The 19,060-nt window shown below is 48.1% G+C and overlaps 2 protein-coding genes across 2 annotated transcripts; both read left to right on the top strand.

Moving 5' to 3' along the window:
* Positions 1-608: 608 nt before the first annotated feature.
* Positions 609-13,534, top strand: PGRI_089340 (AMP-dependent synthetase/ligase; the record flags this gene model as incomplete). Its single annotated transcript, XM_040796647.1, has 3 exons — positions 609-633; positions 689-6,759; positions 6,821-13,534. The coding sequence occupies 3 exons, from the start codon at positions 609-611 to the stop codon at positions 13,532-13,534; spliced, it is 12,810 nt and encodes a 4,269-aa protein (XP_040650077.1).
* A 4,407-nt stretch (positions 13,535-17,941) lies between these two features.
* On the top strand, positions 17,942-18,844 carry PGRI_089350 (uncharacterized protein; the record flags this gene model as incomplete). Its single annotated transcript, XM_040796648.1, has 1 exon — positions 17,942-18,844. One exon carries the CDS (start codon positions 17,942-17,944, stop codon positions 18,842-18,844), a length of 903 nt encoding a protein of 300 aa, XP_040650078.1.
* Positions 18,845-19,060: the final 216 nt, after the last annotated feature.

The following is a 19,060-nucleotide window of genomic DNA, read 5'->3' on the forward strand; positions in this document are numbered from 1 at the left end:
TAAGTAAGATGACGCTCTTTCAAACGAAATCAGCCGACGGAGACCTTGGCGCCCTGAGACCGTTGCCACGTGACCTATAATTTCCATCGAAGGCTACCTCAGCCACCGGCTCCTTGTCATCAAGCAAAAATCATTCGGCCGTACCATAGATAGATTCAAAATCGCTGCATTTGGATTCTCTTATTAACCAAAATGGGAGATATGATGTCAAGTGGGTCCAAATGTGGGTCAATATGCGCTCTGCAAGCACACGGGTTCCGCTCCGGACGTAACCTTAAAATTTAATTTCTTATTCCGGAGACAACTAGCAATCCACGCAATAGTTCAGGTACCAAATCCCCCGGTTTCGGAACATAATTCTTCCTCAGTAACATTTTTCAAAAAAGCTTAATACAAGCCACGATCGATGATGAATTGCCATGGCGAAATGTTTGGTAGAACGAAAAAAAGATTCGCAAAACGCCGGAAAGGGAGAAAATACTTGTGCACGGTGTCTATTTCTGCTGATACAGAGTTTCCAGCATGCGTCAAGGAAGCTTTATGTTACATTGCCGCGTACGTATACCACAGTTTATACGATGATTTTTTTTCTTGGATCAGGGCGCATAATGTTTATCCGGGCCGTAGCCCTAGGTACTATGGAATGTCACCGATATTCTCGTATAAACTTCATTTCAATATCTCTTAGCTATTCTCGTAGCAGATGACAATGCTGCTGGTAGGATTGGTCGAGTGTTGAATAAAAAGGGAACGACACCAGACACTATTGAGTGGCACAGGTTTGTTAATATCAAACCCCGGAACACAGGTATAGTTTCTAATCGAGTGAAGAGCAAAGAAGTTGAGCTCATGGTGCCAGAGCACCCCGACTTCAGTATGAGACGCTCAATAGATATCCCTGCCACAGGGGCCATCACTCCACCGGAGGAGTCAATGGAGTCGAGAGGCTCATTGGAGGAAACATTGAGCTCTTTCAACAAAGAACCTCCTAGTCCATCAACTGAGAGCGAGGATTCAATGGATGAACTTTGGCAACAAGTGGCGGATCAATGCAATTGCTCTCTGGACGAGATTGAAGACGTATATGCCTGTACCGCCCTCCAAGAAGCGATGATAGCCCTCACTTTCAAAGACCCAAGAGCATACACCATCGAACACGAGTACCGTCTTCCACGAGAGATTGACCACGATAAGCTAAAGGAAGCCTGGATGAGCACAGCCCAAGCCAACCCGATATTGAGGACTCGCATGATTCCAACAAGCCAGCGCGGCTGTGTACAGGCAGTGGTACGAGGATCAATTCCATGGCAGGTTCAGGAGACCGACGATGGCATACATGGTGAGATAACCAATCCTTCCTGGCGAGCTGGCGCTCCACTGGTGTATTTCTTCTTCAATGTCACCGAGCATAAGCTCAAAGTGACAATCCATCATTCCATCTGTGACCATTGGTCTATCGCATTGTTGTTGCGCCAGGCCGCTGCCGCCTACAGAGGCGAGGAACTGCCTTCAAACCCATTTCGGCCTCTCGTGGATCATGTACAGCGGACTCAAGACAAATCTAATGCTTTCTGGAAATCTAAATTCGGAGACGCACACGAGGCCACGATGATGGTATTTCCTCAACTACCCACAGTGGGTCATTCTGCCAGACCAACCGAGCGAATAGAGAGATCCTTTAGAATCCAAGACGCCAAAACTTCTTCGAGCACTGTCGGAACCAAGATTCGCTTAGCATGGGCACTCCTGCAATCGGTCTACACTAGCTCTGATGACACATTATTTGGAGCAGTCAACGCGGGTCGAGCAGTATCAGTTGCGGGAGTGCAGGAACTGAGCGGACCTGCCCTAGCCAGTGTACCAGTGCGTATCAAGCTGTGTCGGCAGAATACTGTTGCAGAAGCATTGGTTGCAGTACAGGACGAATGGGCAGAATCCATGGAATTCGAACATGTTGGATTGCAAAATCTGCTTCGTCTTGGACCCGGTCCAGCAGCAGCGTGTCATTTCCAGACCCTTATTTCCGTCGAGCCTCGAGATGGCCATCAACTTCCCGACATATTCTCCCAGAGTCGATCGACCCAAATGACGTATGACATGTATCCTTTGATCCTACGATGCCGCCCTTCGACCACCACGATGACCATTGAGGCTTCTTTTGACCCAGCAGCAACCGAACCCAGTCAAATGGAACGAATACTCTCCCAATTCATTCATATCTATGAGCAGATCGACACAGAGCCGAGCCTCACCCTGCTTGATATTAGTGTCGTGAGCCCAGAAGATCTGAGTGTTTTCCGTCGCCAGAATATCTCAACGAAGCCTTCTGCAGATATGCCGTGTGTTCATACTCTAATTGAAAGACGCACGCAACAACAACCTCATGCCTTGGCTATCAACGGCTGGGATGGCAACTATTCATATCTAGCCCTTGATAACCTGTCTTCGGCATTGGCTGACCATCTTTCCTCGCATCATATTGGCCGCGGGTCATTTGTACCTCTTCTCTTGGGAAAGACCAAGTGGATGGCGGTCGCCATGCTTGCTGTGATGAAAGCCGGCGCTGCCTTTGTGCTGTTAGATCCATCACACCCACAGTCCCGACTAGGGACTATGTGTGAAACCGTTGGAGCTCCCCTGGTATTGACGTGTGGTTTACATATTGAACTGGCGGCCCAGATTGGGGTTCCAGTGTTACTCAACGTGGATACCTTCGACTCAGAACAGCTCCACTTCAATATCTCAACGAAGAGGTCCTCGGTCAGCCCACAGGATCCCGTCTATTTGACATTTACCTCTGGATCCACGGGTACTCCAAAAGGTGTAATTGTTCATCACGAAGGATTTGCGTCAAGTTCTGTGGCGCACGGCAAGCCATACCACTTCACACCTGATTCGCGTGTGTTACAATTTGCATCTCCAGCCTTTGATTCTTGCATTATCGAACATATCAGTACTCTGATTCAGGGTGGCTGTGTTTGCATCCCGTCAATAGACGACTGTCATAGTCGCCTTGTTGAATCTATGAACCGATTTTCAGTGACTGTTGCCTGTCTGACGCCCAGTGTCACTCGGATCATTAGTCCTGAAAGTGTTAAGTCCCTGAAGGTATTGGTATTTGTTGGAGAGGCAGTTCTGGCTAGCGACGTTGTCCGCTGGGAGCCTTTTGTACATGTTGGAAATGCATACGGTCCAGCGGAGTGCTCCGCGGTGTTCAGTGTCCAACCAAATCTCAAGAGCAACGATCCAGTGAACATAGGGTTCAGCACAGGAGGGTGTGGATGGGTTGTTCACCCAGAAGATCATCGGGTGCTGATGCCACTGGGATGTGCTGGAGAACTATTAATAGAAGGACCAATCGTTGGCAAGGGTTATCTATCGATGCCCGAGCAAACGGCTCGGTCCTTCGTTGAAGCACCCCCCTGGCGTCTCCAATTTGGATCTGTTCCATCCGGAAAATTGTACAAAAGCGGGGATTTGGTGCAAGAAACCGGAGATGGTAGTTTCCGCTATTTTGGACGGAAGGATACTCAGGTCAAGCTACACGGGCAGCGTTTAGAACTGGCAGACATTGAGTACCACCTCCACAAAGCATTTCCGAAAGCCCGCCAAACCCTTGCAGAAGTTCTCCGGTCATCTGCTCAAAAAGGTATCAACGATCATCGACCAGAGGCTTTGTTGGTAGCGTTTATATGTCTCCCTGCATCTCCTTCAAATGAAGGTACACATCAAGCCGAGTTCCTTCCTCCAACCGACGAGTTTCGTGAAGCTTGTGCTGCAGCAGAGGCCAGCATGTCGGATGTCCTACCATCTTTCATGATTCCACGGTTTTTCCTACCCCTATCCCGTATACCCCTAACGCCATCTGGGAAGACCAATCGACGTTACATCCAGGAGCAGGCCAATAAACTGTCGCTGGAGGAGATGAAGGCTTATCGAGCTGTGCAATCAAAACCGGAGGCACCATCAAGTTCCCGCGAGGAAAAGCTTCAAGAAATTTGGGCGAAGACACTAAATCGAACTGTTGAGGAAATCGGCACCACAGAAAGTTTCTTTCGTCTGGGAGGTGATTCGGTCAGCGCGATGCAAGTCGCTGCAGGCTGTCGTACCGTCGGGCTGAAAGTAGCTGTTGCCGATATTTTTCGTTTTCCAACAATCAGGCAACTGGCGGAAAGGATTCAGGATTCCGGCTCTGTCGCTTTTGCCCCAGCCGGGGAGGACGATCTAACAGATGTCTGGTTTGAACTTTCCCCGATCCAGAAGCTCTTCTTTGAGCGAGTGCCCAATGGTCACAACAAGTTCACTCTCGAGTTTATTCTCCGACTTGGGAAGCCCCTTCCACCTCCGGAGATTAAACGAGCTATTGAGAAGATTGTTGCCACCCATTCAATGCTCCGTGCCCGCTTCGAACAACGAGATGGTCAATGGGGCCAGCTCATTAGTCCTGATGTGTCTAGAGGTCTTCGATTTAGACAGCATCAGGTGTCATCTATGAATGACCGTAAAGCCCTGCAGAATATTTTGTCAACCAGCCAGAATACCCTTGATATTGTCCAGGGAGTGATGATTGTTGTTGACGTTATCACTACAGACAGCGGGGAGCAGTTTTTGGGCATGATGGCCCATCACCTTGTGATTGATTTAGTGTCATGGCGCATCATTCTGCAAGACCTAGAAGATATCCTCAGCACGGGACGTACCATACAACCTCTCTCCATCTCATTCCAACAATGGTGTCGACTGCAACAAGGCTATGCCAGAGAATCCCTTAATCCCAGTGAAACTCTGAAAACAGAAATTCCACGCCCCCCAATCTACTACTGGGGTTCAGAGGCTATCCTAAGTGAGAATACTTGGGCGGATGCAACACGACGGACCATAACAGTATCGAAAGAAACAACCGAGGCAATAATCGGTGCTGCAAATGGCGCATTCCACACCCAGCCAGTGGAAATCATTCAAGCAGCCGTACTTTATGCTTTTGTTCAGGCATTTGACAATCGACCTGCACCCACCATGTTCAGCGAAGGGCATGGAAGAGAACCATGGGACGCAGATATTGAAATCTCCCGGACAGTTGGATGGTTCACCACTATTGCGCCCTTGTTTTTGGATGTTAAGAAGGAAGACAGCGTCAGAAGGATCTTGCAGTTGACTAAAGCCGGTCGCCGCGGAATATCCACCAACGGATGGGCATACTTTGCATCGCGATTCCTCCACCCCGACGGACCGAAAAGGTTCCAGGGTCATTCGCCAATGGAGATTCTTTTCAACTACACCGGACTTTTTCAACAATTTGAACGCCCGGGTGCCCTCCTTCAGATAACATCAGTCCAAGACGATACCCTGCTCCCCATGGCAGCTGATTTGCCGCGCATGGCCCTGATTGATGTGAACGCAACCGTCATGAACGGCTCGCTCAACTTGTCTTTCATCTATAACAAACGACTACAGAATCAGGATCGGCTAGATCAATGGATCAACAATTGCCTACAAACACTTGAGGAACTCCCCATGGAGCTGCAGCAGGAACAGCGACTCTCCGCCGTCGATTTCCCGTTGCTGTCACTTGCAAGCGAGGAACAGCTTCACAGCCTACTCCATCAGGTCTCAGGTCGATTCGATGTGTCCCCGTCTGGAATCCAGGACATGTTCCCTTGCTCACCTATTCAACTCGGCATGTGGCTGAGCCAATTGAGAAACCCTCAAGTATACTGGTCTCATATTCGGTGGTCTCTGTACCCAACAATTTCCAAGCCAATCGATATCACAGAAATCAAAGAAGCATGGCAGAAGGTTGTTGATCGTCAACCCATCTTGCGCACTGTCTTCACTGATGGCGTCACAGGGCACGGTCATCCTGTCCAAGTAGTCCTGAGAAATTGCGAGGCAAACATCAAGACATCCTCGGGATCTGAATTGCGTGCAGAAGACCAAGTTCCGTCGCTTTCAGACGAGTTCCTTTTGAATTCAAAGTCGTCAAACACGAAGGGCCGCCCTCCCCATCAGCTTACTGTGGCAATTGAGCCTGATGGTGGAGCTTACTGCCAGCTGGCTATCCACCACATCCTTGTTGACGGTATCACAGAGCAAAGATTGTTGTCGGAATTGCACCAAGCATTCAATGGTACACTGGACGAGAAGCCTGCCGGCTGCTATAGCAGGTATCTCGGGTATCTGCAAACGCGGGACAATAAGGCCTCAGAATCTTACTGGAAGGAATACTTGACTAATGTTCACCCGTCTATTTTCCCGTCTATTGGATTGAAAGAGCACAGGACCGCACCAAGCTCTCTAAAATCCGTACCCTTCTCCATGAGTGTCGGGAAAGATCTCAGCTCCTTCTGCCGGAATCATAGCATCACTATTTCCAGTTTGCTACAAGTCGCTTGGGGTATTGTTCTCCGTGTATACACAGGAAGTGAGTCTGTATGCTTCGGATATCTCAATGCTTGCCGCGATATTCCAGTGCGAGATGCGCATGATATCTCTGGGCCTTTGATCAATCTTTTGATTTGCCGCCTACATCTAGCTGATGAATTATCGGTTCTCTCGACGCTTGCCGAAAATCATTCGGCCTACGCTCAAAGTCTTGATCACCAACATTGCTCTTTGGCAGAGGTCATGCATTCTTTAAATCTCTCCGGTCAACCTTTGTTCAATACAGCGATGTCATTACAAAAGGACCCCGGCAGTCTGTTCTCTGATCAGTCCGAAAGGATCAAGTTGCAACCAGAAGACGGGATTGACTCAACTGAGGTATGTGCGGAATAGTGGCTGAAATGTTCTTTTTGTATTTCTATGACTTACCAAATCACAGTATGACTTGACCATCAATATCACTTCTCGTGACGAGACCATTGATGGTGATTTGACATACTGGACGCACACTGTGGCTGAAGCTCAGGCTGAATTGGTTGCTGACACCTTTCATCACATTGTTCTCCAACTTATTGATCCCGCTATCATCAATCTGAGCGACATCAATCTGTCAATGGGAATGAATGAGAGCCACATGCTCCGTTTCAATTACAACCTACCGCAAACAGTACGGTCTTGTATTCACACTGACATAGAGCGAATCACAACTACGCAACCCACATCCCCTGCCGTCCATGCCTGGGATGGCCAATTCACATATGAAGCCCTTGACCTTCTTTCGTCGCTACTGGCAAAGGACCTGGCCCGGCTTGGTGTGGGTCCTGAGGTATTTGTGCCAGTATGCCGTGAAACATCCCGATGGACAGTTGTCGCCATACTCGCCATTATGAAGGCAGGTGGAGCATTCATCTTACTTGACCCGTCGCACCCACCAGAGAGACTGCAAGAGATGGTTCAAATGAACTTCCAGTGTCCAGTTATCATTACCTCATCGAAATACCTTGAACTTGCATCCAGCCTGGCACCGAGAACCATTATCCCGGAAGACCGAGGCCATTTAGAGATTCGAAAAGTCATTATCCCATCAGTGACTAGTCCAAATTCATCCGCATATGCTGTTTTTACGTCTGGGTCAACCGGTAGGCCCAAGGCAAGCGTCATCGAGCACCAGTCCTTCCTGTCAGCGTCAGCCGCACATACCAAGGCACTTCGTCTTCATAAAAACTCCCGAGTCATTCAATTTGCCTCTTATGCGTTTGACGCTAGTATTGTGGAAATGATTGACACGCTTTTGGTAGGTGGCTGCATCTGCATCCCGTCCGATAGAGACCGAAATCAAAGATTAGGCCATGCAATCCGCGAGATGCAGGTGAACTGGACACTACTGACCCCTTCTGTGGCACGCATTCTAAATCCACAGGATGTGTCAACCTTGGAAACACTTGTTCTCGGCGGAGAGGGCATGACTAGGGACGATGTTCGTCGCTGGTCACCTCATGTACGCTTGATGAATGCTTACGGCCCTTCGGAATGTTCTGTCATTTCCACAGCCCAGCCATCGCCACAATACCTCGCACAGGATGAATCAAATATCGGACACCCTGTTGGCTGTGTCGCATGGGTGGCGCATCCAAGCAGCCCAGAGAAGCTCGTGCCTGTGGGTTCTGTCGGAGAACTTCTGATCGAGGGTCCTATTGTCGGTCGTGGCTACGTCAATCGTCCGGAGGCCATGGCAGCAGCATTTGTTCCGTATTCCATTTGGTTATGCAAGATCCGTGGTTCCCAAAATGGCGTCTTATACCGAACAGGTGACCTTGTGAGGCGTCTTGTGGATGGCTCTATACAATATCTCGGTCGAAAAGATCGACAAGTCAAGTTGCGCGGACAACGTATTGAACTTGCTGAAGTTGAGCACCATGTTCAGCAGTGCTTCCCTATCAACGACCCTGAAGTCTTTGTAGATTTGATCTCACCAAATGGTACAAAAGATGCGCAATTGGTAGCCTCCATTGTTCAACCAGAAGACAGCGATATTGAAGCCTTCGAAGCGGCCGTGGAGCAGATGCAATCACGTCTTCGGGCAGACGTTCCAGCTTATCTTATTCCCTCTGCATTTATTCCTGTATACCAGGTACCACGATTGGTGAATGGAAAGATTGATCGGAAGAAAGTGCGGGATGCAGCTGCTCAAGGGCTACGAGAACAGATTGCTCAAGGCGCTACCAAAAGCCACCTGCGAGAGTTAAGAGAATTGACAAAGGGTGAACTCACATTGCAAAAATGTTGGGCTGAAGTCCTGGCTCGCCCTGCTGAGACAATTGGACCTGATGACAACTTCTTCCGCTTGGGCGGAGACTCGATCGCAGCAATGAGGCTAGCCACAAGGGCCAGCGAACAGGGTATTCAGCTGGGTGTTGCTGATATCTTCTTAAACCCTAAGCTTAGCGATCTCGCACTAAATTGCGCAATGCCAGAACCGAAGGAATTGCCAACCTCAGAATCAAAATTGTTAGAGGACTTCGTGCCGGCGTTCTCGATGCTCCCGACAAATGACAAGGAAGAATTCATATCACAGGCAATGGAGCAATGCAATCTCCCGATAGATAATATCGCGGATATATACCCCTGTACCGCATTACAGGCTGGTATGGTAGCTTTGACAGCAGAGCGCCCTGGGTCATACATCGCATACCATCGTTTCCGTCTAGGGACAGATACAGATCTGTCTTTATTAAAGACTGCTTGGGAGATGGTGGCAAAAAACAACGGAATTCTGCACACCCGGTTCATTCACACGGAGTCTGGCTTCATGCAGGTCCTGGTACAGAACAGCGAGCTTCACTGGATCTCGCCGGGCATGAAGAAAGACAAAAGGTTACAGTGGAACGTTCTTCTAGGCCAGCCACTAGTGCAGTTCGAAGTCATCCCAGTCTTAAGTGAGGACTCCAAGATATCTCAGCAACTTGACCTGCTTATCACCATTCATCATGCTCTGTATGACTCTTGGTCACTACCTCTGCTTGTGCACCGTGCAAGACAAGCCTACCGGGGCCAGGCGTTGGTACCCTCCGAGATGACTCCGTTCAAGGAATTCATCAAACACTCCTTGTCCCAACAAAAGAACGCGCTCGAACACTGGCGTCGTGAATTCCAAGAGCTCACCGCTGAGCCATTCCCTGCACTTCCTTCTCCATCATATCGGCCGCAGGCTTCAAAACAGACGGTACGAACAATTGAGACAGGCCCAGTCATGGATGAATGTGTCAGTCGAACCACTGCCATTCGTTTTGCATGGGCTCTTGTTCAGTCTCACTACCAGAGTAATGACGATGTGGTATTCGGTATTGTGTCCCCTGGCCGAACAGCATCCGTCGATGGTATTGAAGGAATGGCTGGTCCAACAATTGCCACGCTTCCTTTGCGCGTGCAAATCGATGGTAATGCGACCGTCTCACAGGGCCTCAGAAATCTGCAAGAGCGGACAATACAGCTCATTCCATTCGAACAGGTTGGACTACCTGAAATTTCTGCTCTTGGACCAGAGGCCAAGCAGGCCTGTTCTTTCCAAACACTGCTCGTGGAGGGGAGAGGAGAGGTTGAAGACTTGGGCACCGGAGATGATCACCCTATGGAACCCATGGGAACATCATCTGGAGACGCTGCATCAAATACCTACGCCATCCAAATCGCCGTTATGCTCAATCCAAATACGGTGACTGTTGCAGTTTCCAATGATGAGTTTGTCATTCCAACATGGCAAGTTGAACATCTGCTAGACCAATTTAGCCACATTTTGCAGCAGGTGCACCGTCATCCAGAAAGGCCAGTGCACGAAATTGTTACTCTCAATGACAAGGATATCCAGCAGCTGCAAGCCTGGAACACTGGATTCCCTGAACGACGTTCGGAGTCGGTCACTGATGTGATTTCTCGGCATTGTGACAGGCAACCATCGGGTCTAGCCGTCTCGTCTTCCGACTTCGACCTCACGTATAAAGAATTAGACATTCTTTCTACTCATGTGGTTAGCCTCTTGCGTTTACAGGGAGCCACATCGGAGGTCTTTGTTCCAATATACTTGGATCGGTCGTGCTGGACTGTGGTAGCAGTGTTAGCTGTGCTCAAGGCAGGGGCATCCTTCGTTCTTCTAGACACCACGCATCCAAAAGAGCGGCTTCGGACCATCTGTGAAGAGGTGAAGCCTCTTTTCATACTGACATTGCCCGAGCATCGTCATGAAGCCGAGGCACTGTTCCACAATGCTGTGGTCATGCCTCGAAGGATCGACTCCGAGTCCGCATCGGTGCCCGTTCACAAGACGACCCGTTTGGGCACAGACCGTGCTCTTTATGCGGTGTTCACCTCTGGTTCAACTGGTAAACCAAAGGGTGTGGTCATTGAGGATGGTTCCTTTATGACTATGTCCACACAAATTAACCACCTGATGGGTGTTTGCCCAGGTGATCGGGTCCTGAACTTCTCTTCCTATGCCTTTGACGTCAGCATTTTGGAAATACTCGGTACATTGCTTGCAGGGGCTTGCGTCTGCGTTCTGACGGAGTCTGAGCGCAGAGGCCGGCTCACCGAGGCATTGCAAGTGCTACGGCCTACCCATGCCCATTTAACACCAAGTGTGCTGCGCGCAATAAAGCCAAGCGAGTTGGGATCACTCCGAACGCTGATGCTTGGTGGAGAACCCCTTCGGTCAAGCGATATTAAGCAGTGGGTTCCACATGCACGGATTATGCCCGTGTACGGTCCAGCAGAATGCACAGTAGCGTTTACTGTGCAGTCCTCAATTGACTCTAAGTCACAGGGTGGTAATATCGGAAAACCGATTGCAGGCGCCTGTTGGGTGGTCGACCCACGAAACCCCCAACGAATCGCTCCTATTGGTGCAGTGGGTGAGCTTCTTCTTCAAGGCCCTCTAGTAGGTCGCGGATATTTGAACAGTCCCGATCAAACAGCTGCAAGCTACATCTCAGCTCCAGTATGGATGCGACGTTTCGGCTTCACTGATGGTCTAAAGGAAGGCCGGGTTTATCGAACAGGTGACCTTGTACGTTATGAGGAGGACGGATCTCTCTCATTCATAGGACGAAAAGACCTCCAGGTCAAGCTACGAGGTCAGCGGTTTGAGCTTGCCGAAGTTGAGGAGCGACTGCAGAAGATCTGGCCCGAGGATCTGACAGACATTGTGGCTGAGATTGTGACTCCAATGGCTTCAACGAACTCCAAATGCTTGGTTGTCTTTGTCTCTTCAAAATCGGCTGAGACAGCTTCATTGCTATCCACCTCAGCGATCCCGTCCCTGGAAATTGTCGCCCCGACCAACTTTGCGGCCCAGATATCAAGTGTCAAACGTCAACTCCGTGATGTCCTTCCGGAGTATATGATACCGTCTGCTTTCATCCCGATTCGACGGGCACCTCACACACCTAGTGGCAAGGTTGACCGAAAGCGGTTGAGAGACTCGGCGGCGGGCGCAACGCGAGTACAGCTGGAGTCATTGTTTGCCGAAGCCCCTTCACATAAGCGAGTGCCCGCCGTGGGGCCAGAGCGGGATTTGCAGCACATCTGGGCACAGGTACTCAATATCGCAATCGACCAGATTGGTGCTGAAGACAGCTTCTTCCAGCTGGGAGGTGATTCCATCTCGGCTCTCAAAGTCGCATCGAGGGCTCGGGCGGCTGGAATTGCGCATTCAGTGGAGAGTTTGTTCCAGTGGAAAACATTGATGGGTGTTGCCAAACATGCTACCACCGTGGACTCCGCCGATATCATGGATGGAATACAGACTGCAGATTCTTCCTTGTGGTCCCATAGACCCTACTCCCTGGTTACGGATCACGAGCGTACAGAGCTCTTCGTCTCTCACTTCCCACGGGGACATTCGGTGGTCAAAGAGAATGTGGAAGATATTATACCGGCGCTACCATTCCAAGTCTTCTACATAACCCATGCGTCGCCAGTCTCGATGGCACAAATATTGCCAGTGGTCCTGGACATCGATAGACTGAGAATCGCCTGCAACAAGGTTGTGGCTCACCACAGCATCTTGCGCACAGTCTTTGTGGAGACAAATGGGCGATTCCTCCAGGTGATCCTCCGGGAAGTTGAGCCTGTGCTGAATCTTGTTCAATGTGATGATCCAGAGGCATATGTTGCTCGAGAGTCCGAACAGAAGGTTCCACCCTGTACAGCCCAGGGTATAATGCCAGTCAGCTTTACTATCGTCACTAGCCCCATCAAGCAGTGCTCTGCATTGATTCTTCACATATCCCATGCACAGTATGATGGAGCCTCTATACCATTGCTGTGGAAGGCAATCACAAAAGCCTATCATGAGGAGCCTCTTCATCAGGCCGTGCAATTCAAAGATGTCGCTTATAAGCGAATGGGCGATCTGAACAAAGCCGAGATTTCATTCTGGCGAAGATACCTCCAAGGTGCTCCATCCACTGCTCTCGATCCCCTTCGTCAAACTGGGAAGGCACGAGTTTCGGACAATGACATAGTCGAAAAGCGGCAAATGGCAATTCCCACTCTCCCACCCGATATTACCATGTCCACGCTCGTGAAAGCAGCTTTCTCGTGGATCCTGTTTGAGAAAACCACGCAATCAGATATCATTTTAGGCCAGGTGGTCCACGGACGCGGAAGTTCCTTTTTGGATGCCAATACTGCCATTGGGCCATGCTTGAATCACCTGCCTGTTCGAATCAGGATTGAGCCTGAGTGGACGGTGGAAGATTTCTTGGATCATGTTCAGGTACAGCAGCTAGAAATCACTGCACATGATGAGGCATCATTTGATGCTATTGCAGAATCTTGCACAGGGTGGCAACCAGGCTCGAAAATGGCTTGCCTTGTTCACCATCAGAGCGAAGAAGTCATGGAACCCTTCGAAATGGGTGGTGTTCGCTCGTCGTCTAGTTGTGATTGGGCCAGCTCTAAGTTGGCGCATGGTCAGCTAGGTATCATTTCCGTAGAACACGGATCTCAGCTTGAGCTCATGATCACAGCTACTGAAGAGACCATGGATCAACGCAGCGTTGAGTTCCTTTTGGAGAAACTGATCACTACCATTCAGTTGTTCTCGAAGTTTAGTCAATGCCGGTTGGCAAGAATGCCTAGCACGGTTCATATATGACCTTGTCTTTTGGACGAGCGACGTGTGGATTATATGAAAAAAAAAGGTGGAAGAAGAATGGGATATGGCACAAATAAGGTGTGGCTGCCTCGGGGAGAATTATGTTGGGAGGCCTTTTGTAAGATAGCGAGTGAGAATTGTTTTACATATTTGCAGTTTGGCACAGATTTCGTGTCTTTTTTTGCAGCGAGGTCAAAATCTGACTTACAAGGGTGGTATAATATGATTATTTTGTCTCTTTTTCTATATCCCGTCTAATCCTATAATCTGGTTTACGCTTAGCTAAAGCTTTCAGATATAAACACTAGGTACTAGTAAACATGAGGCTGAATTTCAACCTTAGAACTGATTTTCTTACTTCTCTCCTCATATGTAGGCAAGTCATGTACCTCGTAAGCAAAATACGGTATCATCTTACATTGGTATCATTAACCAATACATACTATGTATGATATGCACTCCGTATCTATAGAATGTATGGAAGAAATACAGAGCAAAAACATACAATAATTCACTCGGCACTCAACTACCAACTCACCATGTGGCTTGTGGCTAAAATACAATGCCTTTGGGGTCCATTATATTTTTTAAACCAATGTTGAATCCTCTTAGGGTGGTGGTGATATGATAAATCTACTGTGTAGAGATGGGATACGAGACAGGGTAAGAGGGGCTCAGCCCCCAAAGAACACTGCCCCCCCTCAATTGTTCTTCAGATATCCTTCATCTAATACCGTCCAGCTTTAAACTCTCGGTATCTATTCCATGAATATTTATGGAATCAACATTAATTGTTCAACTTCAGCTACCCTAGTGCATCCAATATGGCTGAAGTACTGGGAGTCGCTCTCGGTTGTCTCTCCTTGGTGGAACAGATCGTTGACAGCATTGACAAGTTGAAAGGTCTACGTGCATTTGTCAAATCTGCTCCCACAGAATTTCAAAATCTTATTGATGAAATTGAAATGATACAGGTTATTTTGACCAGCCTGGAGCCAGAGATGCTGGGATCTCTCAATCTTCCATCTACGGAGCGGCGTTTGCGTGCCTTTCAAAACACCCTAGAATCGGTAGTATCTACCATACAGAAATATAAACATCAAACCACGAAGGGAAAGCTTGGAACCATAAAGCTTGCCCTAAAAAAGGAATCGCTGCAAGCTCACAAACAGGAGTTGGAGCGTATGAAGGGCACGCTTCTGCTTCTTCAACAAGCGTACTATAGGTGAGTATATATTGCTGGTATTTCCTTTCATGTGATATACAATTTCCGCCTTTCCTCAGTCGAAGTATCTACTCTACAAGCAAAAATCCTCTCTTCACAAAACTAATATCCTTTACTATGCGATTAGTACTTCTCTACGCGACCTCACCCTCAAGATTGATTCATCGATCCCATCGAAAAATTCCACTACATCTGAGCCGTGCATAGATCAAGAAAAGTGGTAAGTGTAGTCATTAAAAACCTATCACTATTATGTCGCGAATTCTAACTTCTAAAAAAAAGCCTACAAAGCGCAAAATACCCATCATCGCGACAACGCGGGCTCAATAGAAGAACATTCCGTTTTCGAACCCCACTAGCTTTCATGGACAAATTGTGGACTATTGATATATGTCGTGGCTTTTCAAATTTTGCTTTCAGTATTCAAGCAAATAATGTCTTACCATCGAGATCGCCAATATTTCTTCATTGTCAATCTGGCAACATTGCAGAGATCCAAAACTTGTTCACAAATCGTCTCGCATCTCCTTTCGACTGCAATTCCTATGGCGAAAGTTTGTTACACGTAAGTACAACCTAAATCCAGGGCTATTATTTTAATTTTTATCTTATTAAAATTGTTCAGGTAGCGGCTCAGCATCGTCAACTGGGCGTGTGTCAAATGCTATTGGACAATGGTGCCAATCCAGGTCAAAGGGACAATTGGGGAGCGTACGTTTCCTAAATCCTAACAATTATTTTATCCCAAGAATGCCAGCTGATGCACTATAGTACCCCTTTCGGGGTAGTCAATACCAGTGCAAGAGATTGGATAGATCATCCAGAGACAGTTTCTCTCACCCTCGAACTATATCGATTATTTGCTCGTGATTTTGGAGACGAGCTATTCGAAGACCTTGATAAGAGAATCGGAGAGACCTCCGGCTTTCAAGGCCCCCCTCAAGCTCTATCTTTAATACAAGAGTACTCGTTCAGGTCTTACTCGGAGTTACCTCTTGATTTTCGATTTAAACGAGCAATGACCCTTGATACTTGGTGGGTGCGCTGTGCATCCCCAACTACACTCCGAATTGCGATGGGCGGTGATCACATCGACCCAGCTGCATTTCTTCTCAAAAACGATGATGGAGAGACCCTCCTTTATCATATTGTGACGGGTATGGCGGTTGATTTCTCTTCCAAGAGAACCAACAATATTCATCAATGGCGTCAGCTTCTTTCTGATGCAATTGCAGCCTCTGCAGATCCCTGCCACTTAATCTTCCGTCTGGGAAGAGCTTTTACCCCTTTCGTACAGTTCCTGTTCTTTTTCACCAAAAACTGGGCTGAAATTAGGCGAGCTCGATATAATTTTAATCCCATTGTTCAGCTATGGGCATCAGAGCTCAAATTGGCAGGTGTTGACCTGGTCACTTACGGAGCGAAGGAAAAAGCCTTATGGACATCCGGTGTTGTGGATCCAGACCAATGGATATATGTTGGCCTTGAAAGGTCCGGCCCGGCATATAATCCTCGTCTTGGTGGGTTTCTACATTTCCATTTTCTATCATCTCTTGAATATAGCCCCGATCCTGGAGATTGGAAGGTGTGGATATCCAATCCAATGGATGAAATGGCGGGGGAGTTTTGGGAAATGATAGAAAAGAAAGAGGAAGTTATGCCCGGTACATGGATAGACTAGTGATGTGCAGGCTATGTATGCTGCTCCAATGAGATTACGGAGGAAGAGGAATTTGCGATGCAAACTTTAGTTTTCCCAGGGAGTGAATCGCAACCAATTCATGTAAAATATAGAATTCTGAAAACAAGGACAAAAAGACAAAAACATACAACAGTGAGGATTCGCTGGTGGTCACCCACCCAACTACTAACTCACCGGCGTGTGGCTTAAGTACGGCTGAGCGGACGGGAAGCCCTGTTTTCCACACCCTGTGGTCGTATGTGCTTGATATAGAGCGGGAGGGACTTATATGGTGTAAAGATGGTATGTGAAGGTGAGAACAAGAGTCCTGCGAAGTCATAAGCCTAGCGTTAGGGAGTTTAGTGTTATCGAATATCCCCTTTCACCCGTCTAATCCCGTAGTGTGGAACAATAATCATCTCCACGATCTCAAGAATGCGACATACATCCGAAAATGGACAGGGACAGATAACAACGGGTGATCGTACCAAGCAACACCACACCCGGTGTTACACAGAGAAATCCTATGCTGGAGGCTTGGCACGATCAGATTACATCGTGGTAACACAGATAACTAATAAGAGGGGCAAAAAATGGCTGGCATTATGAACACGGTCATTCTAGACGAGGTATAGGCGATGTTTCACTTCAGGTCCGAATTTCCTTAGTGCATTTACAGCGCTAGCCAAAGAAGGTTGGGAGGTCCCGAGGTCTGACCAAAATGCAGAGGTCAACTTACAAATCTGAGGTACTACAATCATGTTTGCTTTTCTATTGAATACAAAGTATAATATATATATATATATATATATATATACATACATTACATATATATTAACGAATGAATGTTAAATGTGTTACATTCCAGCTCGAACTGCCAATCGATGGGAGCGATAGAGTAGGGCCTTGGCGCTTGATAAAGTATATATCCCCCACCTGGGCAGACTCATAACATTGCAACTTTGCTTGAATAGATATAATCACCAATTTCTCTGATCCCACACTGAATTAATAACTGGGATCCTCACTATAACAATTCTGCTTTTGGGTGCTGAGTATCGAGCCTTCCAACCCCACAGAATCATCTAGTAGTTCACTCCAAGCTCATCGGCTATCAACACCTATTCTAAACAGTAAGCTGCATAGCGATCCATACGTGGCCCTCATGTATAGTTTTTACATGTCTGTCATTACCCCACGTCAGACATTGCTCCTCTGCCTATTGGTTACAATGCCTGTAAACGCAACTAGTCGCTAGTCACTAGTTACTAGTCACTTCTGCTCACTTATTCGAGGCCGTCGTTCAATCATGCTTACCTGGCTTTTTTTTTTCCCTCTTTGGCCTGTGAAGCGTCTATAAATACAGAGCCCAGCCAGGTTGCTTATTTTATCCATTTTGGTTTTTCTTTTCTTATTCCTCTGAACTTACTCTCGATCATCCGGGATCGTCCCAAGTCCTTGAACGTTTCCTAGCCAACTCGTGTGTAAAAGGTCTGCAAATATGAAAGCCGCTATCTACACCGGTGACAACAAGATTGTAGTCGAAGATCGTGAAAAACCGGTCATTTTGGAGCCCACCGATGCTATCATCAGGGTGCTTCATACCACGATATGCGGAACAGACCTGCACATTCTACAGGGCCACGTTCCAACATGTAAACCAGGTCGCATCATCGGCCATGAAGGAGTCGGAATAATTGAGACTGTGGGTGCCGCTGTTACAAATTTCTCTATCGGCCAAGTGGTAATCATCTCTTGCATCACCAGCTGCGGGTCCTGTCACTACTGCCGCAGGAAGATGTCCTCTCAATGTGAAAGGGGTGGCTGGATACTCGGACACACGATCGACGGCACCCAGGCCGAGTATGTCCGCGTTCCTCACGCCCAGTTCTCGCTACATTTGTTACCGAAGAATATTGAGCAGAAAGTTGCGGTCACCCTGTCTGATACCGTCCCGACTTCTTACGAATGTGGGATTCTAAACGGTGGGATTCAGCCTGGGGCTACTGTCGCAATCATAGGTTCAGGCCCGATTGGCTTAATGATCCTTCAGATGGCGAAGAATCTGTTCGGTCCGTCGATAACGGCGATGGTGGGGAGAGGTGCTCCTAGACTCGTGATGGCCAAGTCAATGGGCGCCGATCATACGTTCAGTATGATCGATGGACATGATACCGCGGTATCTTCAGCCCTAGCAGTAACCAAGGAACGCGGGTTTGATGTGGTTATTGAAGCGGTGGGAACGCCAGAGTCTTTCAAGACTGCGCAAGCTCTGGTAGGCGCTGGGGGCACCATTGCTTCTCTGGGTGTCTTTGGCGAGTCGTGCGAGTTGCACTTGGAAAAGCTATGGAATCGCAATATCTGTAAAGCCCCCATATACCACTCCTGCGCTGATCATCACTGACGATCTTTTTTTCGCTAGGTTTGAGGACTCGACTTGTTGACGCTGTTAGCACTCCTGATATTATTAGAATGGTGGAGGCCGGTGGCATCGATCCTAACTTTTTGGTTTCGCACAGTCCGTCTGATAGAATCCCTTGCCCTTACGAATGCTAATCATGGTGGCAGGTTTCGCATTCGATGATATTCACCACGCCTACGAAGCATTCGAGGCATCTTC

This window comes from Penicillium griseofulvum, assembly GCF_001561935.1.
Source record: "Penicillium griseofulvum strain PG3 chromosome Unknown contig_12, whole genome shotgun sequence".
NCBI classification, from domain to species: Eukaryota; Fungi; Ascomycota; class Eurotiomycetes; order Eurotiales; family Aspergillaceae; genus Penicillium; species Penicillium griseofulvum.